The 26,159-nt window shown below is 45.6% G+C and overlaps 1 protein-coding gene across 3 annotated transcripts in view; it reads left to right on the forward strand.

Moving 5' to 3' along the window:
* Positions 1-1,377: 1,377 nt before the first annotated feature.
* The window catches only part of Ric8b (RIC8 guanine nucleotide exchange factor B), a 99,259-nt gene continuing 74,477 nt past the window's right edge, over positions 1,378-26,159 (forward strand). For all 3 annotated transcript variants that reach the window (XM_041667960.1, XM_041667965.1, XM_041667963.1), the window contains exons 1-2: positions 1,378-1,903; positions 9,166-9,213. In XM_041667960.1, coding sequence (XP_041523894.1) covers positions 1,820-1,903; positions 9,166-9,213 — 132 coding nt within the window. In that variant the 5' untranslated portion in view covers positions 1,378-1,819. The remainder of the gene's footprint in view (positions 1,904-9,165; positions 9,214-26,159) is intronic.

Genomic DNA, 26,159 nt, shown 5'->3' on the forward strand with positions numbered 1-26,159 from the left:
GCTTTCCAGTTGCCATGAGGTGAGCAGCTTTCTCTGCCATACTTTGCCAGGGAGTCATGATGCACCACCTGGCCACAGGCAATGCAGACATAAACCACATTTGTTTTATATGACCAAAGCAAATCTTTTCCTTTACTGATGGACTTCAGTATTTGTCTCAATAACAAAAGGTCATCAAACCCCTGCTCTTTAATGATTGGTTCAACTGCATGTACAATAAAATGCTGGCTCCATTTAAAGTATAACCCGCAGGAAATCTAAGCTCCGTAGACCCAGCTTCTCTGTTGTCTAGCTCCAAATTCCCAATATTTCCAATTTATAATAGAAACCCAATAAAATGAATGAACATTTGCCAGCTCTCCTTCCTCTTCAGCTGAAGAGGCCAACAGGGAAGGCATCAAAGATGATTTTTTGGGAGATAAAACACTTAGAAATTTCTTTCAGAATTCATCTATTTCCTATGAAAAAGCCTGGTAGCACAGAACAGCCTCTAACTCCTTCTAAAACTATGCATTTTAATTTTTCAAGACTGATCATTTTCAGATGAGAACAGCAGGGCCCCGTTCATGGTGATGTTCCCGAGGACGGACGGCATAAGTGAGGAGGAAACTTGCTTTGAGGTCACTGTGTCCATACTGAAGATTGCCCAGAAAGGCACAGGTTCTCAAATATTTGTTGAGAATTTTTGAGGAATTAAGCGAACCCAGGTGAAGTGTGAGTGCCCGGCACAGAAATAACACTTGGCAAACATGCACACGCCCCCTCCCTTTATCCCCACTGCCTCCATTGCTACTCGGTTGTATGACATTTATGGGTGGTTGGAGGGTGGCCACTTTTGGGAAAGACCTGGATTCAAATTTTGACTTTCTCATTTACTGATCCCTGGGGCTTAGGCCAAACTGTTTTATCAGTTTGGGTTCCACAAAGACCTGTGTTCAATTTCCCATGTTGCTGCATCCTAGTGCATAACACAGCTGCAACCGGGTGAGAATTGAAACCGCTAACTGGGCAGAGAAGCAACGCAACCGGCGCTTGATAGCTCCCACCAGGGGCCGGCATTTTCACCGTCGCTAGTCAGTCCAACCAGCCACGTCTGGTGCAGGTCAGCAAAGTAAAAAAAAAAAAAAAAAAATCCAGCAGAACACAGTTTAGACCCTCCCACTAACGGTCCCTCCGCCTCTAGCCCCGGGCGGTCGCAGGACTCTGGTTTCCGGTCTTCAAAGGACTACAATTTCCAGCATGCCCCCCGTGGGCAGTCTTTCCCGATGGCTGACTACAAATCCCGGCATGCGATTCGGCTCACGACCAACTCAGATGACTGCATGGGATGACCCCGTTGCATGCCGGGAATTGTAGTTCAGTAGCCGTGGACTCGCAGATGGGTGGGGAGCTGCCCGCCAGTTCTTGTCCGCTAAGGGGAATGATTCATAGAGTGTCAGGAGGGACAGTTCTGCTGGTGAAAGCCAACTCCGGATCTAAACTCTTCTCCAAGGCTGGTAGATCGATGAGAGTAGGCAGGGGCAGAGCCTGACCCCGTTGCTGGCGGCTCGTCAGGCCTCCATTAAGCCCTGGGCCTTGCAGGGGGAGGCCTCGAGGCGCCGGTTGCTGGGGGAGCGGTGACGTCTCGGGGTGAAAGTTGAGGGGCGGTGACGTACGGCCTGCCCGGGCGGAGGCTGGCGGGTTGGAGACTGGAGGGAGGGAGGGAAGGAGGGAAGGAAGGAAGCTGGGAAGGAGCGAGGTAGCGGGGGCGCGAGGCGTTTACCTGGGAGGCAGCGGCTGGGGCGCGCACAGCGGCCGCGGCTCCCCCGCACCTGCGGCCATGGATGAAGAGCGCGCCCTCTACATCGTCCGGGCCGGCGAGGCGGGGGCTATCGAGCGGGTCCTGAGGGATTACAGCGACAAGGTAAAGAGCTCTGGCCCCGGGCTTTTGCTGTCTCGCCCCGGGCCGCCCTCGGGGCTCGCACTTCGCATCCTTTCCCCCACCCCCCTCATTCCGGGGATGCGCATTGCTCTCCCCCGAAAACGTTTCCGGCTTGGGCATGCGTGTTTGTGCCCCCAACCTTTCCCACCCGTGCATCCTGCATCCCCCCCGCTCCACTGTAGCGCCCACTCCTCCGATTCCTGGCCCAGTAGCCTGTCCTGTGGTCTTCTTCCTCAGCGTGCAAGTCACACCCCCAGAATCCATAGATGCGCATCTGCCCAGTGCTCCACTCTTGGATGCATAAAATGCATGCGAGGCTCTCACCTGTATACTGTAAAAAATACATGCTTCTCTGCATAAACACGGCCCTTGACATACGAGCAACCATGGCAGCTCTTCATGTACCAGTACCATTGTCTGGTTCTCCAGGCGTCGATGTCTTATGTGTGATCCCCTTTGATCCTCAGAGTGTTTATAGGGTAGATGGTTTCAGCCTTCCCATTTTATAGATGAGGAAACCGAGGTGCAGAGGACTGAAATCACGCCCAAGGTCATGGACTTATGTTGTAAGTGGGTGGAAAATCCTACTCCTAATAATACCTGTTACTTGTATCGCCTTAACAGCTTTCTTATTCGTTATCTCATTTAATCTTGACAGCGGTCCTGTGAGGTATTATCTGTGTTTTGCCTTGGAGTCTCTAGGTGGGTTAAGTAACTAGCCCAAGGTCATTCTTGGGAGCCAGAGTCTTCCCACCTAGGTCTTCCAACTCTCCATTCATTATTCTATCAGTTTACAGGGAAATGGTATCTGGTTGTAAATACCACTTCCTTCTCTGGAGAGTGTCCCTCCAGAACCGTTAGCTCTTTCTTGAGCAGTTTCCCTGAGTAAGTGGCCTACCTGGCTCCTTTAGTCAGTTTAGGGGACTAGGCTTGTCTGAGGATGATTGATGCCTCTCTTCTGTGAAAACACACCAGCACCAGAGTACACCCTAGGTAACTGACATCTTATTCCTAGTTATCAGTTCCTCCTCACCTCCCATCCTCGGTCCGCTGCTGCCCCTTATACTTCACAGTAGAAAACACCCCCCGAGGAGACATACTCTGAAAAGACCCTTCGTTCCCACTTCATCTCCCCAACAACCTAGTGAACAAAGTGGGGACAGTCCTCATTTCACATACAGTAAAATTTAGGATGATAATTAGCCCCATATTCACACAACCAATGAAAAATGGAAGAGAGATTTGAGTCTAGCTGTCCAGCTCCAAGTCTAGGGCCTGTTTTTGCTGCCCTCCCTTCTTTGGGAGCATCCATGGGCTGTCTCCTTGTCACATCTTAGCCCCTTCACCTTCTGATCCGCTTTGGTGTTGAGCATACCTGCCTAGTTTAGGAGAAACTCATTTCATGCGTAGGTGTACTTATTTCGTAGATTGTATTATTTTAACTTGATTTATTATTGCTTTCCAGAGAAGATATGGGGGAGCCACAAGCTGATTTTCAGAAGGAAGTGTAATAATTTGGCGATTGTGTTGGGTTGACTAATGTTTATTTAGCACTTACTGTATACCAGATACCCAGCAATAATAGGGACTTTCTTTTACAGGGAAGGGAGGAGGAAAGACCTACACTGGGATCTTAATGTAGTAGTCACTGTTTTGTGGCTAAACCAATTAGCTCCCATATTTATTTGCTTCCTCTAGCTTATCCCTTCCTCTCCTTGATCTCCCTTCAGGTTGGGTTCTTCCTGTCTCTCATGGCCACGTCTTGTCTGAGCTTAGCTTCCCCTTTCATCGTGTAAATGTTGTCCGTGTGTCAGGATCGTCCTCTGTTGTTTAAGGTGATGTCCTGAAGTGCTTCAGAGCCTTCCCAGACACTGGCCAAGCCCAGCCCGAGAGTGTTCTGATTTGGTGTAAAGAGACCACTTAGCTCTGTTAGGAGACAGCACTCATGTTTACTGTTAGCTGTAGCAGGAAGAGTGGAGTTGGGCTGATTGGAACACACAGAAAACAGGTGACCGTTGTGTTACATTGCAGCACCGTCCCTCAAAGGGAGAAACTGGGGACATGAATAGGAAGGTGATCTATGATATCAGTACTCAGGCAAGAAGAATAGGTATACGCTGTCCAGATTTATGGTTGATGGCTCCACCCCAAGAAAATAGATGGATAGATATCTTGCCCTTCAGTTTTCGTATCTGGAAAGATGGATTTGATAATTTTTTAGAGTCAGAAGTGATTGTGGGGCAATGAGGAGCCCAAGCAGAAGGGGAATGGACACTGTTCATTGGCTGGAAGAGGAAGGCTCTTGATGTTACCTTTTTATAATAAGTTGGTCATTGCAAGTATAGCAGAAAGAAGATGGGGTCTGGCATCAGAAGAGCCTTGGTTCTGATCTCGCATCTGCTGCTAATAGTTCATGACTGTGGATAAGTTAGTTCAAGCCTGAGCCCCGGCTGCCCTGCCTGTAAAGGAGGGGTTAAAACACCGTTCTTTTTATTTCTCATGCAGTAGATTCAGTGAACTATAATGCCAAGCACTGAGCACAGTGTGCCTACGAAGTCTTCCCCGTTAAGTTATGAGGAGCTGAAGGTCTGCATCCTTCATGAGGTGGTGTGGCTAGAGTGCCGGCTCCGGAGCCCAGCTCCCAGCACGCTGATCCTCAGTTTACAGTTTATGTGGCCAAGACCAAGTGGCTCAACTTTGCTACACTCTCCGTTCTTCTGTCCAGCAAACCTGTGGCCCTGAACTGATGGAGCACAGTGAGATCCTGGGGATCTTCCCCACTCTTTGTCTTAGCCATGGGCCTTCCAGGGCTATCATCATGGTCCATCTCCTACTGTTCAGAGCAGCCTTTGCTGTGTGTTTCCAGAATATGCCTGGTCTCTATTGTAGTGCAGACGTTCACTTCCAAACATCCTTGCTTCATTCACTGACCTTTGCTATCTTAGAGACAGATCTCTATCCCAGAAAGAAGAAAAAAACGTATCTGTTTGTCAAGGGGACGTTGCTTCAGAAGGACAACAATTCTTTAAATTAGAGTGGCTGTTTGGGTAGTTATGATGCAGTTCTTCAATCCCAGCACTTGGGAGGCAGAGGCAGGCGGATCTCTGAGTTCAAGGCCAGCCTGGTCCACAGAGATAGTTCCAGGACAGCCAAGCTACACAGAGAAACCCTGTCTTGAACCCCTCTCCCCGTCCTCCCACCTCCGCAAAGGAGTTGCTGTTTCTCACTCCTAAGTTGACCTATTAACATTTATTGAGTGCCTTGTAGGTACTGTGTATTTTCCTAAGAATTTACACACACAATTCCCTTATATTAGGAGTTACAAGAGGGGTAGAAGTATTTTCATATTTCTTTAAATAGGAGATGGAGGTCCAGAGTGGCAGGGTGATTGCATACAGGCTAGGAAGTGGCAGATGTGGTCTTTAGATTCCTTTCCCAGGTCAGAGTTACTTAAGATGCTGTCACTTATTCAAGTTCTCCAAGAGCTGGGAACAGGGAAGGAGGGAGGACTGCTGGTAGCCTTGAGCCCGTCCTTTATGTGCTGGGAGAACGAGACTGACAGAAAGCTCACATGGACACGGTTCTGGAGATACAGCCCTGCATTTGAATGGGGATTTAAATGTCCTGGACCATGTAGGAGGATGTTTTGCTTTCCAGTTTTGAGGCTGAGCTTTGACTTTGGGCTTGCCATAGGTTTTTGCATAGAGATATCCTTGTTACACATTGTACTTATTTCCAAATTGTTTTACAGTCTGTTTTGACTCCTAAAAAGTAGTCTTTGAGTGTACTTGTAGACATCAGTGTGTTAACCCCAAATTCTCTAACAGGTCAGCGTTTACCAGAGACCATGCAGTAACAACAGAAGTGGCCATTTATTGAATAAATACCTACCATGTACAAGGTGCCAGTTATAACATTCAAAAGCATAAGGAAACCTTAGGGATTGTAGAGTGCGGCCTGACCAGGGCTGCCCATGGTGCGCAGTCGGACTGGACTCAAATTTGAGGTTATCTGATGGCTGAGTTTGGGGGGCTCTCCTAGGTGATAAAGCCTGCAGTCATGAGTCTGGTGTGTCATGCAGAGGTTCTAGTTTGTGGTCTTTAAGTTGAGCAGTGATTTTACTCTTTGACTTCTATTCCATTTGCTCCTGTTCTGGAAGTGAAATGTAAAAGAAGCCTTTGTCGGCTGGCTAACAGCTCTAGAGACGCGTGCGAACCTGGATGCTGGTTCTCTTCCCACCATTTGAGCTTTAGAAAGGGGAGCAAGGCAGCAGGACCAGAAGCTAAAGACCAGCCTGAGATACTCAGAAAGCCTTGCCTCAAAGAATTAAAGTCTTTCAAGAATGTTGGAAGGAGAGGTGTAGAGTTTTAGGTCTGATCTAGCTTGGGTGACTGAAGCTAGCTCCATATAAATCCAGCATCTGCTGGGTACAGTGATCTTTGGGTTGAGTTTCTAAATAACTTGATCCATTTAGAGTTTAATTTATAGTACCCTCCATGCTAGTATATTTTCTAATTAAATTAAACTTTCATGCTGACTAGATGGAGCCTTTGAAAACATTTTTTAAATGCTGCTTTTATTATTTAAATTTATTATTATTATCTTGATCAGTTTTGCTGTGAAAAAGCAACAGAAAAGTGAAAAATTGGCTCTTGCTACTATTCTGAATTCTCCCTAAAAAATAATTCTATGTAGGAAATACTTAGAAGATATTTTTGTAACTTACTGAGTATCTTTCCAAACAAGAATTACTTTTTTTTTTTTTTTTTTTACTGTCCTCTCCTTATAAATGCTAAAAACACATTTAGGAGAAGTATTAAGTTTTAACAACTAGATACATTTATTCCAAATAATTTGCAGAGTTAATATTTTATGTAGAATGACAAAAGCCAAGACTTCTTGGTTTCTAAGGATAATTGTTTTCATTGATAGGAACTTTTACTGAGCTTCCATTAGAACATTAGCCTGCTACCTCCTTATCTTTAATGTTAGGTTTCAGTCAACCCTGGGTCTGTAAATGCCTAAGAATAGCCTCAGATTCACGACCTCCTCTTCCCCTCTTCTCTTCTTTCCTCCCGTGTTCATTTATTCTTGAGATTCTTTATTATAAAGTAACCCCAATGAGTCACATTTCTTTTAGTGGCTACACAGTATTTTATGATATGGATACGATATGTTCAGTAGAATATTTTGACACAGTTTTTTCAGTGTTGTATGTTCTGCTTGCCTCTTTTACTATATTAGAAAACACTTGTGAATGTGCTAACAGATAATTTTTCTCTCACTCTGCATAACTTCATTAGAATAAACGCATAGGAGTAGGAGTTCTGGGTCAAATGGGGTCAAATATTTTTGTGGCTTCTAGTATGTGTTGGCAGATCACTTCCCCTTTATAGGTTTGTGTCAAATGGTCCTGCATCACAGTGACTTGTGATGCCCCTCCTCCATGGCTTTCTGCCTCACTCTTGCCCGCCTTGAGCTGGCCTATGTGCTGCTGCCCAAACCTCTCTTCCAGAATGTTGTTCATATTCCACCCTAGACCTCCCCAGTCACCTGCAGCCTGCTGCCATGCCAGATGTAAAGTTTTGCATCTTGCCCTTCTCTCTCACGTCCCCTGTTTCAGTTGGTTTGATCCAGGTTTGAGTAGCCTCTTTAGGTTTCCTTAGATGACCCTTGTCTTCCGTTAACTATTTCTTACACTCAAACTGCCTCCTCCCAACATTTCTGTAGCTCGTTTTGTTTCAAAAACCGTTTCTGGGGCTGGAGAGATGGCTCAGTGGTTAAGAGCATTGCCTGCTCTTCCAAAGGTCCTGAGTTCAATTCCCAGCAACCACATGGTGGCTCACAACCATCTGAAATGAGATCTGGTGCCCTCTTCTGGCCTTCAGGCATACATGCAGAAAGAATACTGTATACATAATAAATAAATAAATAAATATTAAAAAAAAAAACCATTTCTGCAAAGGTACAAAACAGAACTACCAAAACGGTGCTGTCTTTCACACATAATTTGTGGTGGGCTGCAGTTCCCTTGGTCGGTATGGACAGTGAGATAAGTTAGGGAAGCAGTGGAGAGCGCAGAGGATGTCTGGTTGGTTTGCCTTGGGAAACCAAGGTGGGATTCGGGAGAGCGTTTCTGTAGTTCTGCGCTCTCCTAATGACCACCACTCCTAATGCAAACAAGACAGTTATTCTACCCATTCCCCTCTACTTCTGCTGCAGAGTGGGAAGGGCACTGTGGCTGTCATTTCAGGGGAACCGTGACACTCCTCTCCCTTCCAGTTAAGTTTTCGTTAATATCATTAGCAGCAGCAGCAGCACCCTAACATATACTGCCAGGCAGTGAGGTGGTGTTTTCTGGGCCACAGCTATCGGAACCCTCGAAGTCACCCCTTAGCTAAGTGCTGTTCTCATAAGAGGAGCCAGGTGGTTGACTGCCTGAAGTCACAACTAGTAAGTGAGAGTGACAGAGGCTCCTTTCCAGAGTAACGTCTCTCTTTGTCTCTCGTCTCTCGTCTCTGATGCCTCCTTCCTCCTTCCTTCCTTCTGTTCATCTGTCCTTCCTTCCCTCCCTCCCTCCCTTCTTCCATCCCTCCCTCCCTCTCTCCCTCCCTCCTTCCTTCCTTCCTTTCTTCATTTTTTTTGAGATAGTTTCTCTGTGTACCCCTGACTGGCTGTCCTGGAACTCTCTCTATAGACCAGATTGGCCTCGAACTCAGAGATCCACCTATCTATGTCTCCCGAGTGCTGGGATTAAAGGCGTGTACCACCGCTGCCAACTTCTGATGATTTTTTATGGAATACAAAAAATAAAACCCGGCACACTGATGGGATGTGTAGTCTGCCCCATCTGTGTCTCCAGTCTCATCTTCCGTGTGCCACCCTCTTAAGTGTCCCATTTTCTTCTCAGAGCTGCTAGCTTCATGAGTATATGGTCCACACATCTACAGCAAACACCTGTTACCCCTCAGACTCCAGCTCAGTTGCTCAGTGCCTTGTGCAAGGCCTCCCGCCCTTCTGGGTAGTTGCTGTCCTAATTCTCTCTTTTCCCTTCGTGTTGCCGCCATAGCCTTTTCATGTGGCTTTATGTTAATTTTTAAATATTATTATGTCTGTCTTTAATAAGAATATTGAGATGAGAAAGCAGTATCTTATAAGAAAATTAGTTTACATATTGTGTTCAAAAAAATCTTTAAAATGTATATATTAAAATGACACTGTTTCCTTTTTTTTCCCCCCCTCAGCATAGGGCTACTTTCAAATTTGAACCAACAGATGAAGATAAAAGAAAGGTAAGGTTTGATGTGTGTGTGTGTCAGTGTATGTGGTGTATGTGTGTCTGTTACTCCTGGATGGTTTAAGCAGTGGACTTGTTTTCATCTAATGGTTGTTGATTAGTTTTTGGTTTCAGTTCAGTCTTTTTCAGGTATCCTGAGAAGAAAGAGAGGTAGCAGGTTTAGGATGGGTTACACACAAACCCCTCCTGTTCATCCCTACCGAATCCCTGGGCTTACTTAAGTAGGAGAAAGGCTCAGGTGGGACTAGCACTGAAGTTTTTACTGCTAACGGGTTGCCCTGTTTTGCTGGCTCAATTCCAGGTTGTACACAGTGTTGGCTACTGTACAGCATGGCTGTGCTGGGCTAAGTGTGGGGAAAGCAGCTTTCCATTGCTGTTCTGTGCCTGCTTACTGTCACCTTGTGTAGGTTACCAGCCTCACAGTCACAGAGGATGGAATCAGGAGCTCCTGTGAGAGAGGGCTCTTCGGTGCATGGCTGCCTTCCTTGGTGGATGAGGATTAACCAGTCCTCCCTTTTTGTTTTTCTGGCTCCCATACCCCTGTCCCAGCCCCACAGATTCCGAGATCAGATAAGAGTCTGACTGAGTCAGAGTGCATCTCTTGCTCTTGAAAAAGAGAGGCTTAGATGCTGGTAGAGGATTGATAACCTTACACCGGCCCATTACCTCTGTCTGTGTTCAGTTTCTCTACACCTCCTGAGATTTAGATCAGACCTTCATCTGGATCACTGTATTAGTTTATTTTGATTTACTTTCTATTGTTGTTTTTGAGACAGGGTTTCTCTGTGTAGACCTGGCTGTCCTGGAACTCACTCTGTAGACCAGACTGGCCTTGAACTCAGAGATCCACCTGCCTCTGCCCCAAGTGCTGGGATTAAAGGCCTGTGCCTCTACTGCCTGCTACTACATTAGTTCTTGAGCTGTCCTTTCACTTTCTGTGACCTGTGGCTCTGGCTGTAGCTGCCTGCCCATAGCCTAAGGCCGCAGCCTGGCTGTGCCATTCTCAGCCTTGGAGTCTTCCAGTGACCTCCGGTGCTGACGGGATGGCGTGGCAGCCGTGATCTGCTCTCTGTTCTTCGCAGCCAGTTTTCTCTGTTGCCCCTGTGTTTTATGTTCTGGTGTACATGTTCGTAGTTACACATACAGAGTACTCTGTTTCTAGTTTTCCTCCCTCCTTATCTGTTAACTCCTCCGTGAGAGGCCCTGAGGACTCATCCTTTCACATCTGCATTCTCAGTACACGGTGAACTCAGGAAGTCTGCTAAACGAGTGCCATGGAGTGCAGCGAGGGCTCGCTTCTGGGTGTGGACAGACAAAACCTTCAGCAGTACAGTTTATTGACTGGAGATGCTTTTTGAATAGCTTTAAAAATTGGCCTTCTTAGGAACACCCAGAAGCTGGGGAGTGGGTCCCAAGCATGTGTATATCTGAAGGTAATCTTCAGGGACAAGTTTTTGTTCCAGCGACACAGTGCGTGGAGGGGAAGTTGGTATTACCTGTTTAATTAAGAGACCTTTTGCCCTTTGACCAAAATACGTCACTTTTGGAGATCTGTTTTATGTTTAGATTGAACCCAAGTGAGCAAAATCTTTTCGTTAAAACGTACATAAACAGCAAAAGATTGGAAACAGCCAGTTAAGGGATATTGGGAAGAACAAATGGTATGTTGACAGAATGCTATAAAGTAGTAAAAAGAAACAAATTACAATCTGCGCTCTTGGAAAAGAAGAAGTGAGGTATTTAAATGCAGCACATTGAACGGCAGACTCATGACAGAGGCACGGGAGGAGGGCAGAACGCACCCTGCACCTTGAACACTGATGCTCTCCTGGGGCAGACTTCAGGTCTTTGATAGTGCTCTCACTCATCATAAGCACCCAGTCAGTAGAGTGTGCTTCACAATCGGGGCTCCAGTTCAGACCACAGACCACAGTTCAGACTAAAGAGAGACTAAAGCATCCATCCCTGGGAACACCCCACCCACCCACCTGCACATGCATACGGGCGTATAAAAAGCTAAATGCAGATATTATAAATATTAGTTGAGAAGGGAATTTTCCTATATTAATTATCCATGTTGTTTGTTTTCTGTAGAGTAGTAGAAAACCTGTCATTTTCTAACCATTCTCCCCACCCTCTGTCTGCATGGGTGTGCTCCCAGCAACATTCCTCTGATGTGCACACAACCCCCAGATACTCAAGTTCCTCATCTTCCCATATACTTTAAATCATCGCTAGGTGCCTATTATGATATGAATGCTTTGTAAAGTGATAGCGTATTGTGAGTGATGATGAAAACATGCCTATCTGTTTTGATCCAGAGGTTGTTTGCATCTGTGGTGTGGAGATTGCCCTCTGCTGCCTTCAGCTCTCTGGAGAGAGTAACTTCTGCCCTACTGTTTATTGCAGTGTGTGTAGGTTTCTGCTTCCTGGGAGGTCTATTGTAAACAAGTGTCAGTAGGGACCTCTCTAGGTAATTCTCATTAATGGAAAACATTGACAAACAAATCCATTCCAGTCTCCGATGGTTAAAACCATTAGTGACTCTGATGCTTGCATTTCCTTTCAGACACTGGCAGGGAAACTGTGGGACAGCTCCAGTGCTAACCGCACACACGCTCTCTGTGGAAACAGTAGGAGGCGCTTCTCTCCATTGAGTTCAATGTGAAAATACAGGAAATCAAATTACCGAATAGTTTCTTTTGCTGATCTTATATATTGTCCTAAGTATGCTTCTAGAGCAGTGGTTCTCAGCCTGTGGGTCTTGACCTCTTTGGGGGTTCCATTTCAGACATTTACTTTATGATTTATAACAGTAGCAAAATTTCAGTAATGAAATAGCAACAAAGTAGTTTGGTGTTTGGGGGTCACGACAGCAGAGGAGCTGGATTAAAGGGTTGGGGCATCAGGAAGGCTGAGAGCCACTGCTCTAGAGCCTGTCAGTAGCTACTTGGTAACAGAAGTTCAAGCCCTCCCCTCCTTTCATAAAGTACGTGCTGTGCTAAAAGCAACATCAACTAAAATTCCTCCCATAGTAATATCTTACGTATATTAAAAAGAAAATTTTGTGACAACCTAGTATAGTGTGAGGGGCAGTGCCTTCAAAAAAAAAAAAAACAACAACTTCATTCTATTGACTTCTCTAGATCTGGCTACCGACCCTCTGCCATGGTTCTTAGTTTTATAGAGATGGGCTTCTCCTCATTAGTGCCCTTGAGGACTGAGGTTTGTGCTCATACTGCTGGAGTGTGGTGGCGCCTCGCGTGGAAAGAACTCCCTTCTGTGTGCAGGTCTTCAGTGCTCCCCGCTCTGTGTCTCTGTCATGCATTGAAGCAGATTTTAGAATACTTGACATTACGGTCTGAGGCCTTGTTCTAGCTCTTATTTCCTCACTGTTGAGACACCACTGGGAGTCAGCAAATGGGAATGTGTGGATTTTCCTTAAGGAATAAAGTCAGATGCATCTCCAGTGTTTGTGCATGCGATGCACATTGTGACAGGTGCGTGTGAGTCATCGTGTGTGTGGATAGAAGCACCTGCGCTGCTTTACATCTTCACCTAAGTCATGGTCTGCGATTACCTGTCAGCCCGTAAACAAATGTGCCATGCAAACATCCGGGGGGGGGGGGAGATGATGAGTGATCTGGAAACCCACATTGAGACAGTGAAAGCTCTTGCTTTGGTTTTTAACCAAAGCGTCCCTCAAAGCCAGGAAAGAGTATTGCAATAAAAGTTAAAAAGATACATCATAAAACGACTAGAGCTGGATGACAGCTCAGGGTCACAGTTTGCCTAACGTGTGAGGCTCCGAGTTCAATCTCAGTACTGGGGAGTGAAGAGAGGAGTAGCGTGCTTGAAGCTCCTTGACCTGAGGCTAAGAATACAGCGTTCTCAGCTGTGGAAAAGCCACAGTTGTCTAGGACAACTGACTGTATTGAGATACTGCCCTCAAAAGAATGAACTTTTCAATACCTTACTAACTGTATGTGAGATACTGCCCTCAAAAGAACCAGTGTTTCAATACCCAAACTTCAAGTGTATTTTATAATTCCAGACTCATTTCTGTTCAGCCATGGGGTGTTTGCTAACTTGGAACCGTGAGCTCTTTAAGGGGACCCGGCACTTGAGTGACTTAGGTTGTGTTCTCAGCTCCCAGCACTGCGGTGCACTGCAGTGATGTCAGTGAGATGAGGGAGGGGGCCAGGCCTGGGGACACAGCCTTTAATTCCAGCCGTGAGTTCCAGGTCAGTACAGCCAGGGCTACACAGAGAAACCCTGCCTAGAAAAACCAGCAAACAAACAAACAAAAAGCTGGGGAAAGGAATTTGGACGTTGGGTGGAGCCAGCACGCCTGTGATGAGAGCAGGCTGTGTGGTTTTGTGCTTTGTGTCTCTTAGTTATACTTCAGAATCGCAATATTCACTCAGAGGGCAAGATAAATATGTTTGGAGCTGTAATTCTGGTAACAACTACACAGAAAATACAGCAAGGAAATGCACAGAATGCTGCTACTTGAGGGTCACTGCTGTGGAGTAGGTTTCTTTTTCTGTAAACTTTTGGATTATAATAGACTGCACTGATTTCAGAACATAATTATAACAACATAGTATAATACAAAATAGTATTTTAGAATAGTATGGTTGGGGGCATAAACATAAAGCAATGCTTTGTTCTTCCTTTTCTTTCTTTTTTTTTTTCTTTTTTCTTTTTTGTTTTTTTCAAGGGGGTTTCTCTATGTAGCCCTGGCTATCCTGGAACTCACTCTGTAGACCAGGCTGGCCTCAAACTCACAAAAGATCCACCTGCCTCTGGCTCCCAAGTGCTCAGATTAAAGGTGTATACTACACCACCTGGCTTCTTTTTTCTTAATTGTACATTTTTTCTAAAACTGAATTTTATTGATTACCTTACTAAATAAAAATAGTATTACTTACAAACCAGTTTATATAGTAAAATAAATGTATATGGATACAAAAGTCAATTTTGTTATTTCTGATATATATATATATATATATATTCCTTTAGATTAGGCTCTATCCAACATATTAGAGCGCCTGTAACCCACACACTCTCACCAATCCTGTGCATCTGGGCCTGTGGTAGGCTTAGGTTCCTGAGTTGGCTGTTGGTCTGTGGGTTTGGCTTGGTGCATCCTCAGTTGCGTAGGTGCTGGCTTCACCATGAGCTATAGAAAACAAATGGCAAATGTTTGCATTACTTCCTCCAAGGAAAATGTGCCAAGACAGAACTGTTAATCTTCAACTTTAAATCCATTCTTAGGGATAGCTCGAAGCATAGGTGCTTGTTCTGAAAGCCTTTGTCACACTTAAAAGAAAAATCTTAATATGGCTTGTAAATCTGAATTAAAATTTCCTTGATGAGTTTACCTAAGGAATACATAGGTAGATAGTACAAAGACAGTACTCACTCTGAAACACCTTGTTGGGGGCCAATTTGTAGTAGCAGGCTGCTTGTTGATTCCCAGCCTCCCGGATAGCTTAGACCCAAAATAATCACACAGAGGCTCTATTAATTAAATCACTGCTTGGCCTATTAGTTCTAGCTTCTTATTGGATAACTCTTACATCTTAATTTAACCCATTTCTATCAATCTGTATATCACCACGATATACACAAGGCCTCCCCTCAAAGTTTCAGCATCTCTTTCCAGCGGCTCCATGGCATCACTCTGACTCCGCCCTCCTCCTCCCATGCTATAGGCTAAGCCAGTTCTTTATTCATTAACCAATAAAAGCAACACGTAGACAGAAGGACCTCCCACACCAGTGTCCCACCGCCACAGATGGTAACAAGGGTTAGGGTGTCCCACCGCCACAGATGGTAACACGGGTTAGGGTGTCCCACCGCCACAGATGGTAACACGGGTTAGGGTGTCCCACCGCCACAGATGGTAACAAGGGTTAGGGTGTCCCACCGCCACAGATGGTAACAAGGGTTAGGGTGTCCCTCCCCACAGATGGTAACAAGGGTTAGGGTGTCCCACCGCCACAGATGGTAACTTTAAATATTTTTTATCCCATTAAAACATGTGTACACACACCAAATTCATACCTCAGAGTTTTGTTTTTAAAGCTCTTCTCTAGCAGAAATCTATTACAGGTCTTGACTTGTGAGCAGAATGAATGTCTAGTGGTAGTTAAACCAAACTGTACCTTTCACTGTGGATTTTCTGTCAAAGAATCAAAAGGATCAATCTAGGGGAAAAGGTCAGAAAAATTCTTCTGATTTAGGGTTTTAATGTGATTTTTTTTAAAAAAAAATGTGTGCACATGCATCCACATGGGAATGGACATGGCACTCTACGTGTGGTGGTGAGAGACTCCCTAGCCCCGTTCCTGGAGTGGCAGCTGCACTCCCTCCAGCTTCTGTGGATCCTCTGTCTACCTCTCCTCTCTCTAGTGAGTACAGTCCAGCACACCAGCCCGGAACTTGGATCATCAGGCTTGCCGGTAAGTGCTTACTTATTTACTGAGCCGTCTCCCTGGCCCAGCCTGTGTGATCTTTGTGTTTCTTTCAGGGACTTGTGGCTGGGTGATAAGAATTGTGTTTTTAATAGCTATTACGGAGTTTGGGGGTATATCTTCTCATCTAAACGTGCCTGTGAGCGTGTCTCTCAGTCATGGCGGAGTATGGAGCTCTGGAAACCCTCACCGCAGTGAAACCTCTGAAACTTATTTCTTTTAAATGAACACAGGTTTGTTGTTGTTGTTTAAACTAATCCCAAGATTAGCTTCATTATGAAGAAAACATATTCTGAAAAAACTTCTGGAGCTCAGTAAGAGAAGTAAGTTGGTGACAGGTGTGCTGAGACCCCCAGCTAACAGGTGCAATAAAGAGCACTCCACGGCTGCCGTCAAGATTTTCCCCTTATCTTTAGCTTTCAGTAGCTGGTTTTCTCCTTCCACCATGGGCTCTGCCAATCTGACTCAAGCGGACAGGCTTATTTTCCAAATCCTTTACCAACTGAGCCATCTCGTGATCCCCTTTAGTGACCTTCAGTGTCTGTAAGTACCCTGTCTAACTCCCACACAGGTGAACGGTAGCAGGGCTGTATTGTGTTAAAGTGACTCCAGATGGCAGCTGGATTCCCCGGTGACAAATCAAAAGAAGCAGAAGTGATACTAAACAAGGCCAATAAAACAAATACTGTGCCAGGAGGTGATAGTGCGCACCTTTAGTCCCAGCACTCGGGAGGCAAAGGCAGGCAGATCTCTGTAGTTCGAGGCCAGCCTGCTCTACAGAGTAAGTTCCAGGACAGCCAGAACTACACAGAAAAACCTTGTCTTGAAAAACAAAAACAAAAAGGTTGATAGAAATGATTAATTTTAATTATTGTTGTATTTGTGACATTTACAGATATAATGTATATAACAGTATTTCAAAAGAAAAATTACTATATATGAATGATACTTCTATACCTTCCAGAAAATGAATATTAATCTGGAGCAGGTCTTTCAGGTGCATATAGTAAGCCTTGAAGCGGTGATTCTCAACCTTCCTAATACCATGACCCTTTAATACAGCTCTTCATGTTATGGTGACTTCCAGCTATAAAATTATTTTCATTGCTACTTCATAACTATAATGTTACTACTGTTATAAATCATTAATATATGTGTTTTCTGATGGTCTTAGGTGGCACCTGTGAAAGGGTCATTTAACTCCCAAAGGAGTCGTGACCCACAGGTTGAGAACCATTGAGAACAAGTACATAGCTCAGAGTTAAATGTTAAAGATTCTAAGACTTCACTGAGAGTAATTAAAGGAGATCTAAATAAACGAAAACCCTTGTTTATGAATTGGAAGACTTACTACAAGTAGAATATCCATATTCTTACCACTGATCCACCAATCTAGTATAATCACTTCTAGAATTCTAGGTGGCTTCTTGTTAGAAGTTGATAGGCCAGTTCTGAAATTAAAACAGGCAGAATAGCCAAGAGAAACATGGAGGAGAAAAGTGAAAATGGAGTGGGTTATGGTAGGGTGTGCTTGTCGTCCTGGTGTATGGTAGGGTGTGCTTGTCGTCCTGGTGTATGGTAGGGTGTGCTTGTAGTCCTGGTGTATGGGAGGTAGAGGCCAGCCTTGGCTGCTATAAAAGTTTGAATGCATCCTGAGCTAACATGTCTCAAAGAGTGGTGGGGGCAGTTTAACAGTTTTAAAATGGACAGAGCCATGGTGGCCAAGACTGGGAACTAGCATGAGAATGACTGTGGCTCTTACCAAAAGAAGTGATCCCTAGACAACCATGTGCAGATGATGTGGTCGGGTCCTTTCCTGCTCCACATCCTACTCACAAATGAAAATGGGGACTGGGGAGATAGCCCAGTTCTTATGAGCACTGCCTCTTCTTCCTGAGGATCTAGGTTCAATTCCCAACACCCACATGACAGCTCACAACTGTCTGTAACTCCAATTCCAGGGGATATGACACCTTCATACAGACATACAGTCGGCAAAACACTAATACACATAAAATAAAAATGAACAAAAACACTTTAAAAATGAGACTGGATCAAAGATCTTGATCTAAGAGATCAAACTTACCGGGGAAACCAGAAATCTCCATGCTTTCAGATGATACCAAAAACATAACAAAAAAGAGACAGATAACTGGACCTTGTTGAAATTAAAAACAGTCATGCTTTAAAAGATACTATCAGGAAGAAAAAAAAGATAATCTGTAAAGTTAGAGAAAATGTTGGTTAGAATTAATATATTTGGCAAAAATGTCACCTTGTAGTAATAAGAGCGGCGGGGCTGCGTCCCCAGCACCCCGGCTGCCTGGCTAGCTTATGCCCGAAATAACAACACACAAACTGTATTCATTTAATCACTGCTTGGCCCATTTCTATCTAGCCTCTTCTAGGCTAATTCTCACATATTAATTTAGCCCATTTCTAATCATCTGTGTAGCGCCCCTAGGTGCGCTTACCGGGAAGATTCTAGCCTATGTCCATCCTGGGTCGGAGCTTCATCGCATGAGTCTGCCTGGGAGCTGGGAGCATGGCGTCTCTCTGAGGCGTCTGCTCCCGAGAGGAGAGCTGTGGAGTCTGAGCTCACTTCCTCTTCCTCCCAGCGTTCTGTTCTGTTTACTCCTCCCACCTATCTTCTAACCAATGAGGGCCAAGCAGTTTCTTTTTATTTAACCAATGACCTTCCTCCATCAGTCACCTAAAATATTTAAGGAACTCTTTAAAAAATGTTGAAATATCTTTTCCTTCATGTGTGTTTGTGTGTCATGTGCATTCTTGTACCCATGGAGATCAGAAGGGGGCATTGGATTCTTTGAAACTAGTTATGAATAGTTTATAAACATGCAGGTGCTGGGAACTGAACCCAGGCCCTTGGCAAGAGCAACAAACACCCTTAACTGCAGAGCCTTCTCTCAGTCCCAGGAACTCTTACTCAGAAGACAACTGAATTTACAGTGCATGGAGAACTGTTGGGGAACTCTTGTTAGCCAGTGACCTTTAAGGTACCGCTCCACGTTGGGCGCCAAATTGTAGTAGTATCAAAATGTTCCACCATGTCCTGGAATGGAGTATAACAAAGGTTTCTTTATCTGGGGATAAACTCACAGTAAGGGTACAATCTATAGTCCTCTGCATGCACTGGGAACTGGAAACCAAATTCAGCAGAAAAATGTTGACGCTGGTCTCTGACAGAGAACTAAAGAGCTAAGTTTCCAAAATAAAAAGTTGATATCAGGTAAAGGTAAATCAAAACTGCTATAAAAAATCAGCCTACCCCTACTGTGCTAGAGCAAGAGATAATAACAAATATCGACAAGAATGCTGAAATATGCAAGCCTTCATACACTACTTGTAGAAAGTAGTATATCTAGTCTGGAAAATAACCGGCAGTTACGAAGTTACACCAGTTACCCCCTAACATGCCAGTTACACCCCTAGGCATCTAGAGTGTCTCTTGCGAGTGTGCTACAAAGAGCAGTGTGGACATAGTCCGCTTAAAACTGCACACACAGGTATGCTGCATAATAATCAAAGAGTAGAAACTACCCAGATGTCCATCAGCATGTAAATGATGAACAAATATGTTATATTCCTACAGCAGATTATTGTTCAGTTAAAGAAATAAAGTAACTGGTGCATGCTAACAGTGAATGGACCTTGAAAGTGTGCTAAGTGAAGGAAGCCAGACAGATGTTGTGTTAGTGTGAAACATCCTGGATAACAGATCCTTAGTGACAGAAAATAGATTAGTGGTTGCCAGGGACCGAGGACTAGGGAAAGAGAGGAGCTGGGATTTACTGCTAATGGGTATTGAGTTGCTTTTGGGAATGATGAAAATATTCTAAAATTAGATAGAGGTGATGGTTGCACAAGTGTGAATATGTACTCTAAAAACAAATGGGCTGTGTACTTTAACAGGTTGGACTTGTGTGAACCATATCTCAATAAGATGGTTTGAAAGAAGTATTAGTAGATAAAGTATACTATATGCCGTTCCTCTTAGAAACCCTGTATGTCCGTGTGCACATCTGATCCTCTCAACAGAGCTTTAAAGTCCATACTGTGGTTTTTCTTGCTTTACAGGAGAGGAAATGAAGGCATACAGAGAAAGTGCTGTCTGAACTGGTGAGGGGTTAGGTCAGGATTCAGACCTCAGCAGCCTGGTACCATAGCCCTGTATTACACTCTGTCGGGCTGGACTGGCCCATTGTATGGCTTATTAACCTACTCTTAAGTGTCCAGGATTCGAGTTTTGTTGTAGAGTGTAGACACTGAGCTGATTTCCAGCACTGAAGGGTATCAGAGAGCATACTTTCCACATCCAGCCCCTGTTGTGTGGATGACTGGAAGACTGGGCCTCTGGAATGCCACAAGGGACTGGATGGATGACTGGAGGACTTGGGCTCTAGAATCCCACAAGGGGCTGGATGGATGACTGGAGGACTTGGGCTCTAGAATCCCACAAGGGGCTGGATGGATGACTGCAGGACTTGGGCTCTAGAATCCCACAAGGGACTGGATGGATGACTGCAGGACTTGGGCTCTAGAATTCTACAAGGGGCTGGATGGATGACTGGAGGACTTGGGCTCTAGAATCCCACAAGGGGCTGGATGGATGACTGGAGGACTTGGGCTCTAGAATCCCACAAGGGGCTGGATGGATGACTGCAGGACTTGGGCTCTAGTATCCCACAAGGGGCTGGATGGATGACTGCAGGACTTGGGCTCTAGAATTCCAGTGTGTTGCAGATTCTTTTTCAGATACATCAGAATTTCTTTGTTGTTGCTAGAAGTGTAAGGTTGATTCCCTTATTCAGTACTTTGTTCATTTCTCAGAAATTTTGCTCATATGTCAAGGAAAGTGGAATATTTATATGTCTGTAATTGATAGAACTCATAGGGCCTAGACTTTGCCAGTAATTCTAATTATTCCTATTATGGATAAAAAAATTGAGATAGTTTTTTACCTAAGGTTACAACTTGTGTGGGAAAGCTGCGGCCAGAATAAGTCTTCAGTTTCTCTTCTTGCCTTTAACGATCATCGCTGTGTAGCTCATCCTCAGAGAGCTCCACTGTAGTACGCGGCCCTGGATGCTGTCCCATACAGGTACCCCCCTGGGGTATTCTGAGCCAGAGGCATCAGTTCTGAATATTTCATCTGATGCCAGTTTCCCAGCAGCCACTCTGCATCCAGGAAGCTTTGACCAAGGTCTGCGCTGGTTAATTCTCTTAGTTTCTCCATGTTTCTCTCGGGTTCTGCTCATGTTTCACTGTTCCTCTGTTACCTCTTTCCAGCTAGGTAGCAACCTTGTTCTCCTACCCTAATAACACGCCTACCAAGGAGCTTTCTGTGACTACAGTCCTTGGATTATTTATTCAGTATTTTAACACATAATTTAAGCTGTTGTATATTGAAAGATGCTTAATACTCACTCATTTTCCATGTGTTAAATCTCCCAAATATAAATTATCTGAGTCTTGTATTATTGCTATTAACCCAAAATAGATGTTTTTTCACTTAATAATTCTCTTAAAATTTTTCTCTTTTGAGGAATTCTGGCATGCAGGAAATGAAGATATTTTCTTTTTTTTCTTTTTTTTTTTTTTTTTTTTTTGGTTTTTCGAGACAGGGTTTCTCTGTAGCTTTGGTTCCTGTCCTGGAACTAGCTCATGTAGACCAGGCTGGCCTTGAACTCCCAGAGATCAGCCTGACTCTGCCTCCCAAGTGCTGGGATTAAAGGCGTGCACCACCACCGCCCGGCCCTGAAGATATTTCTGTAACTGCCAGTGTTAACAACCTATATTTTCTTAAAGACTAAGATTTGGCATCTGGATTGGAGAAAAGGACTTTTTGGAAAATAAAGACACCTAAATAGTAAGAGAAATGTAGTGGACTGGATTTATGTTTGAAGAGAAAGCGTTTTTACACGTGCTTTTCTACCCTCAGTCTAGAAAGGAGGGACAGCTGAGTGGTTTTAAGTTTTTGTTTACACCTAAGCTGTCTTTCCCATCTGTTAGGAATCATTTGATGGCACAGCGCACCGTTCTCAGGATGGCTAATTAGCTAAGAAACTTGAGCCAAACCAGCTTAGTGAGTGTTCCTCAGAGAACCTAGGTGGTGCTGAAAGATGAGCACATCCAGGAAGAGGAGGCATAGCTCGACTTCAGTCACAGAGACTCTATCTGTAATAAAGTGAGAGTTCCCTTGTCTTCCATAATATGATTTAGAAAAAAATCCCAAATGTATAGATATAACATTGGTGTAAGTAAACATGGACTCAGATGGGTAAGTATTCATTTAGGAAATCTGTTTAGCTTTTTTTTTTTATATAGAAAAACCTCAAGTTTGACCCCCAGAATCCTTCTCTATGACTTTATTAAAAGCATGTTTTGTGATTCTAGCAGCAATTCATTAGATGTTTAGTATTTTAAATACAATTTTTGAATAGTTCTTTTAGAGAATGGACAACCAATTACTTATCGCCCACTACTAATAAGTAACTTCCCTTCATCTTACCTCCCTCTCTCCCTCCCTCTCCCCTCCTTCCCTCCCTCCCTCTCCCCTCCTTCCCTCCCTCCCTTTCCCCTCCTTCCCTCTCCCTTCCCCTCACCCCCTTTTCTCCCTCCCCCTCCCTTCTTCTACCTCTCCTCCCTCCCTATCCCTCCCTCCCCCTCACCCCATCCTCCCTCCCTATCCCTCCCTCCACCTTTCCCCCCTCCTCCCTCCCCCTCATCCCCTTTCCTCTCTCCCTTCTCTCCCTCTACCTTCTCTCCTTTCCTTCTTCCCTCTCCCTCCCTCCCCCTCTCCTCCCTCTCCCTTCCCTCCTTCCTCCCCCTCTCCTCCCTCTCCCTTCCTTCCTTCCTCCACCTCTCCCCCTCTCCTCCCTCTCCCTTCCTTCCTCCACCTCTCCCCCTCTCCTCCCCTCCCTTCCCTCCTTCCTCCACCTCTCCTCCTTCTCCCTTCCCTCCTTCCTCTACCTCTCCCCCTCTCCTCCTTCTCCCTTCCCTCCTTCCTCCCCCTCTCCTCCCTCTCCCTTCCTTCCTTCCTTCCTCCACCTCTCCCCCTCTCCTCCCTCTCCCTTCCTTCCTCCACCTCTCCCCCTCTCCTCCCCTCCCTTCCCTCCTTCCTCCACCTCTCCTCCTTCTCCCTTCCCTCCTTCCTCTACCTCTCCCCCTCTCCTCCTTCTCCCTTCCCTCCTTCCTCCCCCTCTCCTCCCTCTCCCTTCCTTCCTTCCTTCCTTCCTCCACCTCTCCCCCTCTCCTCCCCTCCCTTCCCTCCTTCCTCCACCTCTCCTCCTTCTCCCTTCCCTCCTTCCTCTACCTCTCCCCCTCTCCTCCTCCCTTCCCTCCTTCCTCTACCTCTCCCCCTCTCCTCCTTCTCCCTTCCCTCCTTCCTCCACCTCTCCTCCTTCTCCCTTCCCTCCTTCCTCCACCTCTCCCCCTCTCCTCCTTCTCCCTTCCCTCCTTCCTCCACCTCTCCTCCTTCTCCCTTCCCTCCTTCCTCCACCTCTCCCCCTCTCCTCCTTCTCCCTTCCCTCCTTCCTCCACCTCTCCTCCCTCTCCCTTCCCTCCTTCCTCTACCTCTCCCCCTCTCCTCCTTCTCCCTTCCCTCCTTCCTCCCCCTCTCCTCCCTCTCCCTTCCCTCCTTCCTCCCCCTCTCCTCCCTCTCCCTTCCTTCCTTCCTTCCTCCACCTCTCCCCCTCTCCTCCCTCTCCCTTCCTTCCTCCACCTCTCCCCCTCTCCTCCTTCTCCCTTCCCTCCTTCCTCCACCTCTCCTCCTTCTCCCTTCCCTCCTTCCTCCCCCTCTCCTCCCTCTCCCTTCCTTCCTTCCTTCCTTCCTTCCTCCACCTCTCCCCCTCTCCTCCCCTCCCTTCCCTCCTTCCTCCACCTCTCCTCCTTCTCCCTTCCCTCCTTCCTCTACCTCTCCCCCTCTCCTCCTTCTCCCTTCCCTCCTTCCTCCACCTCTCCTCCCTCTCCCTTCCCTCCTTCCTCCACCTCTCCCCCTCTCTTTCCTCTCTCTTTCCTCCTTCCTCCACCTTTCCCCCTTTCCTCCCTCCTCCTTTCCTCCCTCTCCTTCCTTCCCTTCCATCATGTCTGTCCCTCCTCCTTTCTTGCTTTTGCTCACCCGCTTATACAGAGGACCAAAGTTGAGAGGTATCATGTTCAGGTGGCTGACCTTCAGTTCCGGTTAAGGACTAAAATTAGATCCCTGTGGAATATATATCCACTGACGTCTGGTGGAGAGTGTTGGCATAACCTTCACTGGCTAGAAAGACATCATCCAAGGGAGTTTGCTTTGACTATAAATATTCCTTGAACATCTCTCTTGTTTAAAAATTTAAAAATTCCTTTGACTTTTGTGTTGTAATCTGTAACGCACATTTAACATGCACACCCCACGTCCCAGTATTTTAGTGTCGTTGTGGTCCAGAAGATACACGAGGACTCTGACATGGGACCACCAGGTGAATGCACAGAGTCCATTTTAAGATTAGGATCCTATCCTGTCCCTCGAGCGGTACTGATTGATTCCAGTGACTCCAGATGAAGTAGCAAGGTGTTCAGGATGGGGAAGATAACAAGGGGAAGTCCATGTTCATTGAGGAGAACGTGGCAGACTGTAAAGAGAGCATATTTCAATACCACTGCAATAGAAGAGCAAAAACGTTAAAAAGAAAAGGTGAGAATTGTAGGCCTGTGTTTAAGGACTGAGGTCTGTGTAAGAGTGGTGAGAATCAGTCACCATTTCCTTTGACTGTCCTGGGCTAGTACAGAGTGGGGTTTAATGTTGGGAACATCCGCTTTGGCTTTATTTCTTGTGTCATATACGTGTCCTCTCCTTTCATTCTCCCTACAAACCACGAAATAAATGTTCTTGACAGATGAGGAAGTGAGAGGAGCTTGTCATTGTACCCGAAGTCACAGCACTGGAGCTGAGACCAGAGCTTTAGCGCCCTGTTGAGTGTCTGTAGCTCCCAGTGTATGTGTGTGTGTGTGTGTGCTTGCAGACATTCGGTGCATCAGACACACTCAGGGAAGAGCAGAGATACGTTACAGAGCCTGCCTCCCTCCAGGTTGATACGAGAGATGCGTCTCCACAGATAGTGTTCAGTTCTGCAGCCATAGAGATTAAGTTCTCTGGACCCAAAGCTGTAAGAGGTTACTTCCTGCTTTGGGATGGTTTTGAAGATAGGACTAATTTAGCAAGGTGAGCAGTTGAGAAGACTCTAAATATATAAAATGAGAAGGCAGAGAGGTTCCTACAGATACTTAGAAGTTACTGGGCCCACCCCAAGGATATCGTGACACTAGTAATTGAATATATAAGTTTTAGAAAGGTCATTACAGGCGCTCTGAGCTGTCTCTAGCTATTGAGCTGGCTTGTGTTTTATATGATGTGACCACTGTGGGGCTATGACAGAAAAGTTTTCCCTCAGCACTTTTGTCTGCGGCCAGGCTGTCCGTTTGAACACAGGGAGGCTCTTGGCTTCACTCTCTGCCAGTCACCGTCCTCCCGGTTAGCGCTCTTTGGAGTAAGTCCACTCACTCTCCACCAGACGCTCCCCCTGCACACCTCCACGCTTTTCTTCTGTGTCTTGAGAGCTCTGCTGCCCCCTTTCCCTGCTTCCAGGCAGACTTTAGAAACGTCTTTATCAAGGTCCTAGCGATCTGCTGTCTGCATGTGGAACAGCTGAGCATTCGTCCATAAAACGCTCTCTTCTGTCTCCTAGAACACCCACACTTCTAAATTTCCTCTTAAAGGCCAGCCATGGTGTTGGCTTTTCCAGGGCTCTTGTGCCTTTTCTTTCTGTTTTTCTCCATGCGGTCGGTCTAATCCAGTCATAAGTGAAATGTTCCTACCCATACAGAAAGCATAGCTTTGATGGCTGCTTACAGCTCTACCACGTACATTCAACTTCCTACTTGACATTTTTATAAGCATTTCAGACGTATTGTGACCTTATATAGAGTTCTCCAAGCCTGTCCTTTCCCTTGTCATCCCTTCCTTTGTAAGTGTGTTGATGAAGCCAGAAATCTTCTCCTGGTGTGGGAGAATTGTCTGTATTCTGTCAATCATGTTTTAAATAAACGCTGATTGGCCAGGTAGGAAGTATAGGCGGGTCAACCAGACAGTAAGTAGAGGCAGGGCGATGAGAACAGGAGTATTCTGGGAAGAAGGAAGCTCTTCCCGCAGTCCAGCCCAGACCACCAAAGAAGCAAGTTGTAATCTGCTTGGCTGAGAAAAGGTACCCAGCCATGTGGCTATAGATAAGAATAGTGGGTTACTGTACGTTAAAGGAGCTAATACCTTCGTAATTATACCTCCGTACCTGAGCTAATGGGCCAATCAGTTTATAATCTTATGGAGATCTCTGTGTGATTTTCTCTGGGACTAAATGGCTGGGGGACCGGGTGGGACAGAAACCCCAACAAGCAGACCCAC

The sequence above is a fragment of the Microtus oregoni genome, unplaced genomic scaffold (genome assembly GCF_018167655.1).
Source record: "Microtus oregoni isolate MIOR12 unplaced genomic scaffold, Mior012 000001F_ref0000356, whole genome shotgun sequence".
Classification (NCBI taxonomy): Eukaryota; Metazoa; Chordata; class Mammalia; order Rodentia; family Cricetidae; genus Microtus; species Microtus oregoni.